At 39.7% G+C, this 15258-nt stretch overlaps 1 protein-coding gene across 2 annotated transcripts in view; it reads right to left on the bottom strand.

Annotated features, from left to right (window-relative positions):
• Positions 1–10201: 10201 nt before the first annotated feature.
• Positions 10202–15258, bottom strand: part of SMARCA1 (SWI/SNF related, matrix associated, actin dependent regulator of chromatin, subfamily a, member 1) — a 32079-nt gene continuing 27022 nt past the window's right edge. The window contains exon 24 of one of the 2 annotated variants that reach the window (XM_064669845.1): positions 10202–14607. In XM_064669845.1, the coding sequence (XP_064525915.1) occupies positions 14536–14607 (72 nt within the window). In that variant the 3' untranslated portion in view covers positions 10202–14535. The remainder of the gene's footprint in view (positions 14608–15258) is intronic. The other variant, XM_064669844.1, reaches the window with a different exon arrangement.

Raw genomic sequence — 15258 nt, 5'->3', positions numbered from 1 at the left:
AAATCAGATTCCTCAGTCACAGACCCTGTACCAGATAAGTTGTCCAAGCAGATCATTTGTGGAGTCTGGTCAGAGACCAAATCTACTGATGTAATGACCAGTGTGTCTACCTTTACCTACATCTACAAAGCTGAAGAAATGTCAGAGGGTTTGGCATAATAAGACTTCTGTGCTTTTGTAGCTGCCTCTCTAATTGTCCACTTCTCCAAGTCTTCCCTGGCCTGAAAGGGGAAACTCAATTCTGAAAGAGAAGCAAAGCCCACAGTGATTGGGGTGACAGATGGGTCCACCTGCTGGCATATCATGTTTTCTGTCTATTCCACTTCCAAATCAGAAAAAAAAAAAATAAAATAAAAGTTGCCTACTGGAAGTGAAAGGCTTCTACATTATTATGTTGTCCACCTTTTTCCTCATATAAAAGTCATTTAGGTCAAAGGTAGTCCCTTGACTTTCATAGCTAAAATCTTAAACAAAGAGATGCAAAAATTTTTTCTGACATTCTGATTTAGAATGTAAAAATCGTCTAAAATAGCCCCTCTACACTGGAAAATTGTGTTTACTTCTGAGACAAACAGGATTAGTCTGTGTGACAGATTAACTTGCCTTTTGATACAAGGGAAGTGCTCTGAGGGATGAACACAAACACTGCAGGCTCCAAAGCTGTGCAGCAGCCCCTTTCACCTCCAGGTCACTGGTTCAGGTCTCATCTAGGGGTAGGGATGGAAAATTTTTTAATGTCTAATGTTGGATGGTCCCTGTGAAATGAGTTTTGTTGTTGTGCCTTCACTTCAAGTAACACTAAGGAGTGCCAGTGGTGAGGCTCACTGGGCAAGTGTAGTGAGCAGCAAACCCCCACACTCCCTGAGAGTTTCCTTTCCATAAAGGAAGGTCTGTTCTTGAGCTGCCTGCAATACAGTCGTTCAGGAGCAAAACAAAGGATTTCTTGGCATCAGGGCTTATTAGCTCATTACTTGTCACCAGAATTAAATTTGTTCTAAGTGAATTTTCAAGGCAGCATTTATAACCCAACAGAACCTGTCAGAACTCAGATTTGATTCAGTGATGAGCAGGCTGTTCCCCTCTAGAATTTTCTCCTTTTTTCCTACTTGCAGATATGTGGGTTTCTCTAAAGAAATATGTACAGTCCCAAAGCCTAGGAGACTGCAGTTTTGGAGCATTTCCAGATGCACCAGACGAAACACATTGCACCTGGAAAGGTCAGCTGTGGGCAGATGGAAATAAGCAATAAGCCATTTTTCCTTTATGTAGTCCCACACCACCAATAACACTGCCCAAAGGCCTCATTCTCTACCTGATATGCATATTGAGTTACTTTTACTCCTGTGAGATAAAAATACTTAATGTATTTTAAAGGTAAAAGGCTACTTGAGATTTTCCAAATTGGAACACTGTTTTTAAGGCCAGAACTTGAGACACTTTGTCTTAGAGGGAAGACTACTGCACTCATGAAGGCTGCTCTGAGGACCTGAGCAAAATCACAGCAGCAATAAAAGCACTGCAGCCACCAAGAGCAGCTGTGCTCTGGAGGGAGAGAAGACACTGGAGAGGGAGTGCAGAGAGGCTGCTGCATCCTCCCAGCCTCAGGGCCTTCAAACCGAAGCTGAAGGTACCCATGTGATCCTCAAAGAACCCAGAGCTGCTCTGAGGTTCTGGTCATCTTCTCCCACAAAGTGTGTCCTTTCAGGACAGCCCCAGCCACACCCTTTCCCCCAATCTATGCACACGAGGCGGGAGAGGGGAAGAAAGAGGCAACATTGCACTTTGCCTGCAATGAGTAGAGTAAGCAAGAAATAAATTCACATGTTTTCCAGATCTTGCCATAATGCTGTATAAAAGAAAAACAAGTTCTTGCCCCAGCTACCCACCCATAACAATTTACAGCACCTTATTTAGGGGCATTAACCTGTGCACACGAAATGTGTCAGTTCTTATTCACTGTAAACAAGTCATCAGCATAGAAATATGCTCAGCAAGGCTACTGAGGCTGGTCCTGAAATTGTGAACAGCCCATTAACTGGAAGCAGTAAATTCTCCAAAGCACTGCAGATCATGGTCAGTTAAAGAGCACTGGACAGACTTCAAACATCAAAAAATAGTTGGCTCCATCTAAATCCCCTTCTTGCAATCCAACCTAACTGCAGTTTCTGCACTGCAAGAAATTGAGGGGAAAGACAACCAAGTAAAATTCACACAAGCACAGCAAATACAGCAGCACTTTCATAGCTACTGGCTTCTAGAGCAAACATCAACACCCAGCATGACAAACAGGCTCCACTAAAACACGAGAGAGGGATGAAACAGAGGCAGGGGATATCTGTGAGCACACAGTGTTGTTCAGAACAAAGATGTATCTGAGTCAGCTCAGGTAATAGAAACAATAAGAAACAGGCTCCACTGGTGGTAACTGGTGATTTCGCATTAGAACACAGGACTATGGACAAGGCAGAAACAAAGACATTCCAGTGAGACAGTAGGAAAAGAGAAAGAAAGCTCAACATATACAGAAATATCATTGGATGTTCCCAAGTAAAGAGCCAGAAAGAGAGCAAGAGATTTTTTGAGAGCTGCTGGGCTGCCAGACCATACCACGCTGCAAAGCTCTGCATTCCTTGTCCCACCACCTGTTTCCCATTTAAATAGATATAAACCCCTAAAACCTCTATTTCTTTGGCTATCAAAAGCAGTAAGAACACAGCAGATGTCTCAGAGGTATTGTGCTCAGGATAGGTGCAGAACAGAACTGCAAACTTCCTGTGAATGTAAACAGTGTGGCTGATCCCTCCCGTACTTTATCTGCAGTTAGTTGCCACCTGTGTTGCCAGACCAAGACCAACTCTCCTCATCAATCCCAAATTCATATTTATAGCGACAATACAGAACCTAAGACTTTGCAGATGTATGCATTGCTTTTAACTCCTGCATAACAAGTGAAAAGTTAGTTTACTTGGATTTTAAACTGAGTAATAGGCTTTAGTTCCAGTCTACGAGAACGACCTTGACCTGACTAATCGAGATATAAATACTCCCTGAGCTATTTTAGCTTGACTCAAGCACACCTTTGGTTTTGTAAAGTTGAGATGTATGGTGAATCTGCCACAAGGGAATGAGAAGTCATGTTTTCATTTTAAGACTCCTCATCTGATATAAATAGCTTCTCTAAGGATTTGGTATGTAGTTTATAGGAATATTTTTGCTCAGAAGATGGAGCAAAGGTGTAATGCAGGTGGTCCTGTGTAACCCAGTCCCAGGATCAGTGCAGACACTGGGACAGGATGGGGATCTGTGTCTCACCACTAGGGAGGAAATACCCGAACTGATTTTTGCAGGGCTGGGACTCAGCTGATCCTCAGGGCAATTTACACTGCTCTCAAGGATAGAAACCACATGCTTCTTTCTTTACCAAAGACCACAAAACTTCATTTACTCCCCTGATTGCATTAACCAATATGAAACAAAGTAATTTTTAATAAAGTGTGCCATGGCAGAGAAAAATTGATACAATCACAGAGCCGGTGTAATAGGATTTAATTCTGCTTCAGATGTGCTAGTTTTAATAAAAAAGGATTGAGCAAATCTAAAATAAATTACACTGAAAGGTCAGGCTTATTGCTTGTACAGTTATGTTAACTCTTCCACAGACATTTTTACAGACTGTATTTATGAGACCTTTTGATTTTCAGAAGAGGTATAAAATACATCTGCAATTTTCTCATTATTTGCAGCAATGTTTCTTCTACAAGTGTCATTTCTCAGTACTTCAATATAGATTTATTTAACGGACCTCTATAAAAAATGATGAGTTATTTATTGGGTGGTTTTGTTAAATCAGTGAAACTGTAATTCCCAAGGGAAAGTTAAACCCAACCGGAAAAAAATTTGTTAAGGGAATGATGATTCCCATTTGTGTGCCAGTGACACTCATGATTTCCTATTCATTAATCATTCCTCCAGCATGTCATTTATTCAATGGAAAGCAAATCAGTTACTTATTTTAATACGTAGCTAAGGCTCTGATACTCTGAGCTACTCAGAACAACCATGATTTGGAAAGAACTGTAAACACTGAATCTTATTACAAGGCTCTTATTAATATTACAGCAGCACCTTGAGACCCTACCCATGATTGTAGCCCACATTGTTAGTGCTACCATAGCACAGAGATAGATATCCATCCTAACCCTACAGGAAATACATGGCATAAACAGACCTTAGCAGAGAAGAGAAAGGACAGAGAGTCTGCAGAGAAAGGAGCTTGCTGCGGTCCCAGAGGAGACACAGAAATGCCTGTCAGTGTTCCAGCTCCCAATCCTACACTGCCACTCAAAGGCCCCTCCTGCTGCTCTCCTGCCTCACCTGGACACAAATCCTGCAGACACAACCAGGGACCCCAAGCTGCAATTACACCATTCCTGTCTTACCGAGTTCCTTGGCACTGCTGTGACTGCACGAGTCTACCGTGTATGAGCACGGATGTTCTCTGCTGCTTCTGTATGTTCTTAGCCAACTCAGGTGAACATGAGACCTCACACTTGGAAAAGGAACTAAATCAGTCAGTCCTAAATCAGCCTCAATATAATATCTGGACACAACCAGCTCAATTCGCTACAGAACACCAGAGAAATTCCACTGAAATTGGCCAAAGAAACCATTGGAAAGAACAGAAAACCCAAGCCACTCTTGGTATCTGTATCCACACTTCCAGGGAAACTAGGAACAAATCCATCAGCACTGAGCATAGGCAAAGTAGGCTGGACTGTGTCATCACATTTAAAAGTAAAATTAAGTCTTGGGTTCACTGTGAGGTTCTACTCAACAGATTCACACCAGTAAAGAGTCCCTCCAGTGGCAGGAGACTGCACGCAACCACCACTGGTTGGAATAGGATAAAAAAGGACTTCCTCAGGGGGTCCTGGGTTTTAAGAACCACTTCCATTCCAAAACACTGATTTTTATTTCATTCTAGTGAAGTGAACAAATTAAGGTCAGCCATTACTATTGAGAAGCAGAGATGACACCTGATTTTTGCACATCACAGGGAATTGAACCAGAAATCTGACTGCCCCAGGACTAGGAACATAAGCAGCTACTGCTTGAAATTAGGGAGCCAAACCTTTGTGCTGTGGGCTACAATAATTCAGCTGGCAAAGGAAATTCTGCAAAACACACATATCAAAGAGCTACACAGGCATAAACATTAGCCTCTTTGCATAGTCTGAGTTACATGAATATGCAACAAAGGCATCCTGGGAACACCTGTGACATCCCTTTACAAAGGCTGCTTAATTTTATCAACATTTCTACTTTTAACAGCAAAAAATTGTTGAGGTAGAGTGGTATCCAGAGTACAAAATGCTGTCTTCAACAAATGCAAAAGGCAGAAAGAAGATGTCCATTAATGAAGCAGCGGTTGCAATAGTTTAGCTTTCAGGGCTTTCTGAAATATGGTCAAGGAATCAGTACAGATCTTGGCCAAGGCAATAGACACTGCACTGAAGGAGGAAAAGACATGCTCAGCCACAAAACAGTGCAGGGAAGGAAAGGAAGGAGATCAAGAAGTATCGAAAGTCTTCTAGAGACTAATAGTCCCTTCAGAAAGGCCATCAAATGGCTCTAAGTGAACTGCCAAATTTAATAGTTTTGCTGCCAACTGCAGGGGGGGAGAAGCATACAAGAAGAGTTAACTGTGGTCTTTGAATGGCTACCAGGTGACTGGGAAACTGGAAGAGGATGTTGTCTTCATTTTTCCATCTGGAAAATACAGCAAACCTCCTCAACTTTACTTCAACAGCTAAAACACCTACCAAGTTCATAATCTACAAACATCTACATCAGTTCACATACACTTTTTCGTGTGATACCACTAACTCTGACAAGATATCTGTATCTATTTCCATCTATATACGATAGAGACACAAACTGTAGTCTTTGCACAGGCCCTACCACATACAACCTGCAGTTACTGCTGCTGTGATTGATGCAAATCCTCTGATCTCCCACAGGAATGCAGTCCCCATCTAACAAAACTATCTATTTTGTCTTTTATATTAATAGGTTTCCTGCAAGCTGGGCTCTGCATCCATTTGATCAAGTGAACTATGTCCTCAATCAACTCTTGAGTTTTTTTCCTCTCTATATTTAAAAGCAATTCCCCAGGTCCATGAAAGTAGTAAAAAATATTGCATTTTCTCAGCTTTTATTGCTATAGCTAATTCCCAATGAGAATAAATATTTCTATAGCTATCTTCAAAGAAAGATCTCAAAGCTCTTTAAATAAAAACCAAATTATTTATGCAGAAAAACTGGCAATGCTGCTGGTCTCAGGTTGTTCATCAAAAGCAACACAGAAAAAACAGGTATATAATCCATTAACACAGTCTTAGCAATGCTGTCCTTGAACACAAACTCTTCCTGATGCACTAATTACAAAGGAGACTCTTCTCAGCTCTCCCACACCTTGGCACACACAGGCAGGCTCTGAGTGACAGGTTTCCCATGTTGCTTCATCTAGTCCAGACCATGAATATTTAGTTTTGAGCAAGAAATAGTACATCCATTCAAAACTCCTGGAATATTTTAGAGTGCAATCAATGGTTTAATTTCAATCTAGAAAAAAAAGATAGTACTGATTTGTATATGTTGTGTTAATAGGGTGTTATTAGCTCCATATTGCTTTTAGTTTCCTCCAGTGATAGAGACTTTCTGGCCATGTTCAGACAGAGCACCTTCAACACTGCAATGAGCCCTCTGTGCAGAAAAGATATTGATTTCTGAAGAGTGATGTGTTGGCCTATGTACAATATCCATGGATGGGCATCAGGAGCTGCAATCACCCCACCCTTACACCCCAGGTTTTAAATAAACTTCTAAACCAGGATGCCTGTCAGTCAGCATCTTAAAATCCTACTAGCACCGAAGAAAAAAATAGATTAACATTACTCTTTGTGATTCTGATTCTGCCTGAGGTTCACTACAAAGTTACTTGCAGCTCAGTAAACTTTGACATGTTTCCATGTTACAAAAACAAAGACAAAAACTTATTTATTCACTTTTTACCTCATACATCCCAAATCAATAATTGCATCTATTGATCAATGACATAAATTCAAAACTTTAATTTACATTGAGTACCATAACCTAATAAGGCAGCAACAACTGAATTTGTTGAAATCGATTTTCATTTCCAACAGAAAATCTTCGGGCCTGTAGCATAATAAGATGCAGTACATGGAGCAGTTAATTATCAATGAGCATCACAAAAAGCTAAAATTAAATTCCTTTTTGAATATTGAAAGAAAATGTTGAGTCTCCAGGGCTGATGTCAAGCAAAAGAAATTTCTTGTACCTCTTCCACACATTCAAGTACTGTTAATCATTCCTTTGTAACATAAATAAGTAAAATCATTTTAGAGATATGTACCTGCAGAAGCCATAAAATAACGAAGAAACATTTTTAAAGGGTAGGGTTTTCTGGTTTTTTTTAAATTCCAGCAACATAATTTTAATAGTAAGTCACTGAAGAAAAATCCTGTGGCACAAAGGATGTTTCTTTTCGTGGTGTAGAGGTGCCCCCCTTCAAGCAGCCATTGAATGTGCATGAATACAAAGCCAGTACAGACCTTGCAGGCTGCCTCTGAGCTGCTCTGAGTGTTGCAACCAGTGCCATACCAGCTAATGCAACTTTTGGATGGGAAGACCTACTCAAATCACCTCTCACGTGGCAGCAGCCAGTCAGCCAAGAAGTTTGCAGGTATGTTTGGGAAGGAGTGGCAATTCTGTGGAGACAGCTGGACTATAGCCCTGTCAAGACAAAAATCTAAGCAATTGTGTAGAGCACCTCAATATTGCCACACCATCAGCCTTGTTCACAGTGAAAGGAGCTTCTCCATCTTCCTATTTCCTCCTTTCAGATCCAACACCACCACCTGGGGTCTGAACAGGTAAGAACATGAGAGCACTGCAAGCAGGAAAGACAGGGAGGAGAAAAGCCCAATGCTGCCCCCACAAGCTGTGCTCCACCCCAAGGCACATGCACAGCTCCAGTGCATCCATAACTCCACTCACTCAGCAGCAAGTTACAGTGGCTTTACTTTAAATTCCAGTTTACTACCAATAAAAATAGATAGATTTAGCCATCAAATCTCCTGTTAAGTACACACAGATTTTCCCAGCCCAGCACAGGCAGTTTTTTCCAGGATTCAACCTTTTCCCTCCACATTTCAAATGTCAGAAGAGGAGCCTGCCGTGAGAGCACGGCTTGCACAGGGACTGGGAACTGTGCCAAGACACCCCGTCTGTTAATTTGAACAGCTTTTCAAGGAGCCTCTGAATGAAAATATCCATGATGTCAACTGACCCAGCAGGATTTGAAATAAGGCCTAGAAGCAAAGGCTTAGTCCCAACCAAGAGCCCATCACATACCTGTGCATCTTCCAGCTCCTCACAGGGGACTCCACCACACTTCCATCCCAATAGCAGTCAGTATTTAAAGCAGGTTACAGGAATAACTTACAACTTCTTGTCTCCCCTCTGTTTTCCAGCCTCGTAAGCACCACTCAGCACGTGGCAGCACAGCTTCACATCAGGGTCCAGGACTGGTCCAATTATTGTGTCCAGAGATATCAGAACAACAAGTGCCTCCAAGGAGGGTTTGTAACCTCCAGCCAGAGACACAGGAAGAGATGGCAGCCTCACATGGATTGCAGGGCAGAAGGGAAGACCAGACAAGCAACAGCCTCCATTGTGCCAGGGCACTGAATGAAAATATTAATCCGCATGTTTTCAATCCTACAGGGCACTCAAGGTTCCCAAGACCATGGATGGCCTTGTTCAGCTTAAGGACTAGAAGTGTCACCTCAAGTCAGAGAGACCCAGAAGACTTCTCCTGCCACCCAGAGCAGAAATTAGGCAGGCACAAAGCCACATCAGGTTGAGGTTTTTTGAGTTGACTGAAAACAAGGGGAAGTGGTGCTGAGTAGGCAGGGGAACACAAACATGCTCACCCCAACAACTTGGCTAAAAGGTCCCTGCAGCATCAGGGTTCTTGAAGTGGACATCACCCCACACCTCTGAAACAGCCTTCTAAGTAAAAAAAAACAATAAAACTCCCCCAAAAAAACAACACAAAAAAACCCCCAACAAACAAAAATTCCTGACCAACAACCCTCAATTAATAAAGACATGAAAATCAAGGTATCTAGAACATCAGAAGGTCATTTTAAGAAAACCCGAAAGCAACAGTTCAAAGAAAAGAGAAATAACAGGAGTCTTACTGGACTCTTAAGCCCTCACTGTGAAGTCATCTCCTGAGGAATATCCACCTAAGCTAAAAAAAAGAAGACACATAATGAATGCCATTTACCAAATTGTTGAGTGGAATTTGAGATTTTGTGGCCTTCGGCAGTGTCCACCTAATTAACAAATGAGAAGACAGATGAAGATGACTTTTCAGAGTATTTTCTTATGGCAAGAAACTGCCATGTAGAAATAAAAGAACCTGTTCCTTGCAAAAGGTGTCTATAGTGCAACCTATAGAACTGAGTGCATCTAAGAACGATCATCATGTGATAATACCGAACTCCACAGCCAGGATCACTGTTCCCATCAAAATGTTCTGTTGTTTGAACAGACCATCTCCTCCACGAGAGTTGGCAGGTACTGCTTCCAAGAAAATCTTGAAAACAGTAGACTTTAGTGCTGGCAGCCCACCCCTGAGAACATGTAAGAAGTAGAAATGAGCTATGGGATCCTGCTCAGCCTGGCAGTAAGCAATGCTATTTGGAAGAACTACAGTTCTTGTGGTGAACCCGACAATTATTCTGGCTGCAAGTGAGGACAAGATAAGGTGGAACCACATCTCTATTCCCAGCTCCTTCATCCCAGTCTAGGTGCCTCACCTGAAAAAGAGTGAGGTCTATCAAAAGTCACTGTGAAGCTGAGAGAATTGCTGCTAGTCAATGCCAGGATAAACTGGTCTTCCAGAGCTCCTTACTGTCTTTCTTTTTTCAATGGGGTCATCCTGAGAAAAAAAAGTGGAAAATTGAGGACTTGTTTAGGGCATGCACCTCTGCAAGCAGAATATCTAGCATGTCCACAGCTGCAACAACATAGTTCATGGTTCCTACCATTCTATGTCACCCAGACTGAAGTTCCAAAGTATTTCATTTTAGTAACACACCAAAGGTATGAAATAACCAATATACTTTAATACAGGATCAACATACATTGTACAATACTGTACTACAAGATAACACAGGCAAGGCTGTCACAAAAATATAGGCACTACTAGTATATTGATTTAGATTACAGGAAATTATAGTTTGAAAGCAGACATGGAACAACCGTACAGCCCTTACATTCAGCCACCATAGCCTGAAAGTTATGGGAGACACAATAGCAACAAAACCAAATCAAACTATCTTGTACAGTATCCAAGTGAGTGGGCCCATGTGTACCAGAAGTATAATTACCAGAAGACATCGGGTTCATATTAATTTTTATTTTCATATATGTACAACTTAGGAAACAAATCTCAATTTGAAAAAGTTCAGAAGTTACCTTTAAACAACACAATGTAGACATACCTTTGAGGCAGCAAATATTACTTCTATTAAGGCTCTCATGAAAGAATGGATATCATGCAAATGCAATTAAAAGAGTACATTACATTTCAAAATATGCAAACTAAGTTCAACTTTAACTCTTTCAGAAAAAGAACATAACAAACATTAGAACTGTGACCCACTAAAGCATTTACATACATGCTTGAAGCTAAGTACACGGACTAGATAAACTTAAGTAAAATGTAACAACTGTCACGCTCTCTTAATCAGATCAGAAGGACAGTCAGTGATCAATCCCCTCCAGCAACACAAGTGCCAATATCTGCACCAACCTTGTCATTTTACATTCACATAAGCCGGTACTAACTGCAAAATTCCACGTTTTTTCAGGCTGTAAGGCTTTGGCATTTATTTATGATCACTGAAAGTACTTAATCCCTCCACTGAACATGGGCAAGAGGCATGCACAGAGAGCGCCTGTAACACAGCAGTGCCCAGCAGGAACTGCAGGCACTGCACAACAAAGTTATTTCTATCAGGCATTTAGAAAGATTTTGATTAATTTTTGCATACTGTACCCCTTGCTTATGATCTCAGAGTGAAAGCTGCACTTTTTTTTTAAACCATGACCAGCACTAGCACTAAATCAAACAAGCAGTGCTAATCTATAAGAAAAAAATTCTTACTTAATATTTTAGTATAGTAAAGCTACTTGTGCAAACAGTATCTAAGGATGGTCTAATATTACCAGCAAGAAGAAAGTTCATTCCTTCTCTGTGTCATCACAACAAACTGAAATTAAATACAATGAAGGTGGTCAGCAGCATGACTTTTTTGCTGTCATCACTAATATAAGACAAAAATAAAAGGACTGATCATTTGGAAGTAATGAATATGTGAAAAAGAAAACCCACCACAATTGTCCTGACCTCTCCCAAGATGTTATGTGCACTGTCTGATGTGTGAAAGGTGCTAGATGACTTTTTCTTTCTTCAAGCCTAACGCTAACACAATCAGATTTTAGTTGTCTGCTGAACAGGAACTCATAAGTTATTTTCAGAATTTTATATCTTGTCAAATTTTTGGCAACTCTCAAATTGCCTAAAGGCCTAGACTTTTCAGAAGTTTTGTATCACGTTACATTCAGTGCTTACTAACTTCTTACAAACAGTATTCCTCACCTAAGAAAACAGCAGTTAAAAATAGGAAGATTCTTTCATTTCCAGCATCTAATTTTGAGTCACAGCAGCAGCATATCATTTAAGATACTTGCTAGGCACGTACTGTGTGTGTACCTGCAACTACAGGAACAGAAAAGGGACAAGAAAGATCCATTTTACTTTAATCCTGACCAGCAGCTGTTAGCAATTTTCTTTAGTTATCACTGTAGGACATGATGGATGGGAAGACTCACTACACTGAGGAACTAGTTTATAGCATACAAGTGCTCTCAAGGACTGTTGTTCAACAGCACATTCAGCTTAACCAGGGACTACAGACTGTAAAAGATAACAGGTAGCTCCTGGGAGTATCTATCATTCTTCAGAGAAGCTGTCTGGTCAAGGGGATAATATCTGGAAGAACAATTGCATGATCTTTTGCTATAGAACTTGTATATCGTGTCACTGAGGAGGAGAAGAGTGAACTCAAGTGGTAACTCAAACCAAGAAATCTGCATAAAAGAACATGTTAAGATATTACCATTTTAAGTCTTTCCATACACTTTGCAACACAGAGAAATTGGATACACAAAAACATGCAAGTCAAACAAAGCTAATCTACAATAAACAAAATGAGAATACACTTATTTCAAGACTTAAAACATTAAAATATTCATCCAATGCTAAATAGGAGCAATGGAATAAGCTCTAGACCTAGCCATGTAATTCCATAAAAATTTCAATTGGCTTTTCAGCTTTTATTTTCCTCCTCTTTTAACTGTTTTTAATAATTTCAGGCCATAAACTTAGTGAGTGACATATGAGCTGAAAAGCAAATGTAAATAAGGCATCTTCCTCTCTCTATTAATAGCAATACTCCAGGGATTTGTGATTATATATGTACATAGCTGCACAGCCTTTTCCTCGTCCATAATTACATGAGATGTCCTTCTCCCAAGGATAAAGCAGGATGTCAACTAGTCCAGTACCAAAAGCATCAGCTGAAGAGACAAGCTTCTTTTCTGAGCAGACCTATCCCATCTGGGTTGCCCACTCACTGAAAGCACACACTGACACCCATGACTAACCTTCTGCCTGAAGTTGTGCCCCATCATTACCAGATGTAAATCTCCACTCATCAGATGAACCTCAACAGAGGAATACCCTTTTTTACACTACAAGGCATACAAATAAAAGCTTATTAATAACTTGGTCCCCAAACAGAAACGCCATTCCAAAATATATTCAAATTAATAAAATTATTCATCTTTTAAAATGCTCACTCATTTTAACCCAAACCTTAAACAGAGACCACCAAGAAAAGCTGGAAATTACTCATCAAACTTATACTGAGATACTAAGATACTAATCCCAGAAAACTTCAAAGACATATCAATATATTTTAAATGACATTAAAGAACATGGGCAGAACTCAGGAACTTTATAAAATAAAGTCCTGACTTTACAAATACAGAAGGTACCCAATGCAAATCACGAAATACAAGGAGTTTAAAGAGGTTTCTTCATCTCAAAACACCTCAAACCACCGAAGGAAGCAAACTGCACCAGAAGAAATGTACAAGTAAGTCTTCAAGGGAAGTACCATGTAAAGCACACTGCATTAATCTAGACTTGACATTATGAGGGCATGTCTCACTGCAGCAAGGTCCATACTAAACACCAGATCAGAGACAGAACATTAAAGTAAAACATTAGATGTCACAGTCACTGTTCTACTGATCTGGGAAAGGCAGAGACTCCAAGGTGAGCAGAAACTATGAACCTGCTTAGTAAAGGCCATTCTTGCAAAGTCAAAAAATCATACATCCAACACTTTCATCCCTTCATTAAAATAGAAATACTAAAAAGGAGCACTCCATAACATATCCCCATTGCTTCTGACTGACATGTTGAATCAAAGGTAAAAGCAGAACTTCAGCAGAGATAATCAGAGCAACAAGGCAGCATAGCTGAGCAGCCTACCTATCCAAAAATTAATTATTTTGTTTGCTACTTAAACAACAAGAAGCTGGTAGTTGACTACTTCCTTTTATTTGGCATAGAAAAGTTTTCATCTAGAGGTCACTCTGAGAAACACCTCACCTGTGTTTAAATCAGTGATAAAATAAAAAAGTATTTGTATTTGCTGTATAAGTATTTGCTGGCTTTTATTTTGAACATTTCAGAGAAAAATGTCCATTTAATGCTGACAGCAAACAAGGATGTCAGTCTAATTAGATTTTGTTCTGTCATGCTCCTAATCCTGTCTAAGCACTCCTGTGAAAAAAAATCTGATTGATGATGAAGGCACAATTATACAAACTTTAACATTCTCTCTAAATGTAGCTATGCAAAAAAGGGAGAGAGGGTAGGGAAAACAAATATGAAGTATATTTCTCTTCAAATAATTAAGTCAGTTTATTTTCCAACAGCCATATAAATTTAAAATATGAAACAACAATAATACAGCTATAGAATCTAGGTTTTCTTTCAAAGCAGCAGCATATAAAACATATAAAAGCTAAAACCTCAGCACAAGCTTCAAAAAACCAAGGACTGAGTGAATTTTGCCAAAGACATGAAACTCACAAAATACAGTACACAAAAATACTGGAATGCATAAGATATAAAGCTACACATTTTAGGTAAAGAAGGCATTGAGAAGTATACAAAATTTGCAAAATTAAACCATGGGACTTGGGGAGAGTACCATGAATACAAAGAAGTTGGCAATTAATACATGTAGATGGAGTGAAGAAAGTGGCAGTTTAATATTTAGCATTCAGTTTTCAGGTTCACGACTTCACTTTCTTGGCATCTTTTTTCCCAGAGTTCTCAGCAGCCAAATCTGCTTTTCTCTTCTGTGACTAAAGAGAAAAAATAATTATAAATTTAACAAAATGGTGGCATGACGATAAAAAAAAAAATTATACTTTTAAGTTTGTTACTGACTATTCAAAAGGGAGATATGTGAACCTAATGTGTTCTGGAGTTCAGTTCAGCTTTTCAGGATATAATAACATGGCAAACATAAATCCCTGATGTAGACACTTAAGTGTGCCACCTTTTTTATATTCTTGAATCATTATATGGTCTCAGTGATGCAGGTACCACACATACCATGAACTGGATGGAAAGATCAGGACCTTGACTTATACATAATTCTGATCTAAAGATGACAACCCTTCAAAATAAAAGAAGCACTTTCATTTCTTCTTCCAGCAACTACTATGTAGGGGAGTAGTAACAATCTGAGAACAAATAAAACCAACATATGAGGTACAAAAGTAGGTAGAAAGTAGGCAGTGTAACTTTTCCTTAAGAAGAGTCTTCCCCTGCTACTTATACAAAGACTTTTCAAAAAAAAAAAAGCCCCAAAATACTGTATGTTGGGAATACCTATCTAAAAAATCTAGTAGAGCTGTGAATAGACAAATATTTCAGTTTAATCTCTCACCTAATGGCTTCTACTAAAGTAATCAGTGCCTATCATTATCTTTTACATTTTCTCACAAAAT

The sequence above is a fragment of the Pseudopipra pipra genome, chromosome 13, assembly GCF_036250125.1.
Source record: "Pseudopipra pipra isolate bDixPip1 chromosome 13, bDixPip1.hap1, whole genome shotgun sequence".
In the NCBI taxonomy this organism is placed as follows: Eukaryota; Metazoa; Chordata; class Aves; order Passeriformes; family Pipridae; genus Pseudopipra; species Pseudopipra pipra.
The sequence above is the reverse complement of the archived record's forward strand: the minus strand, read 5'-3'. Positions and strand labels throughout refer to the sequence as shown.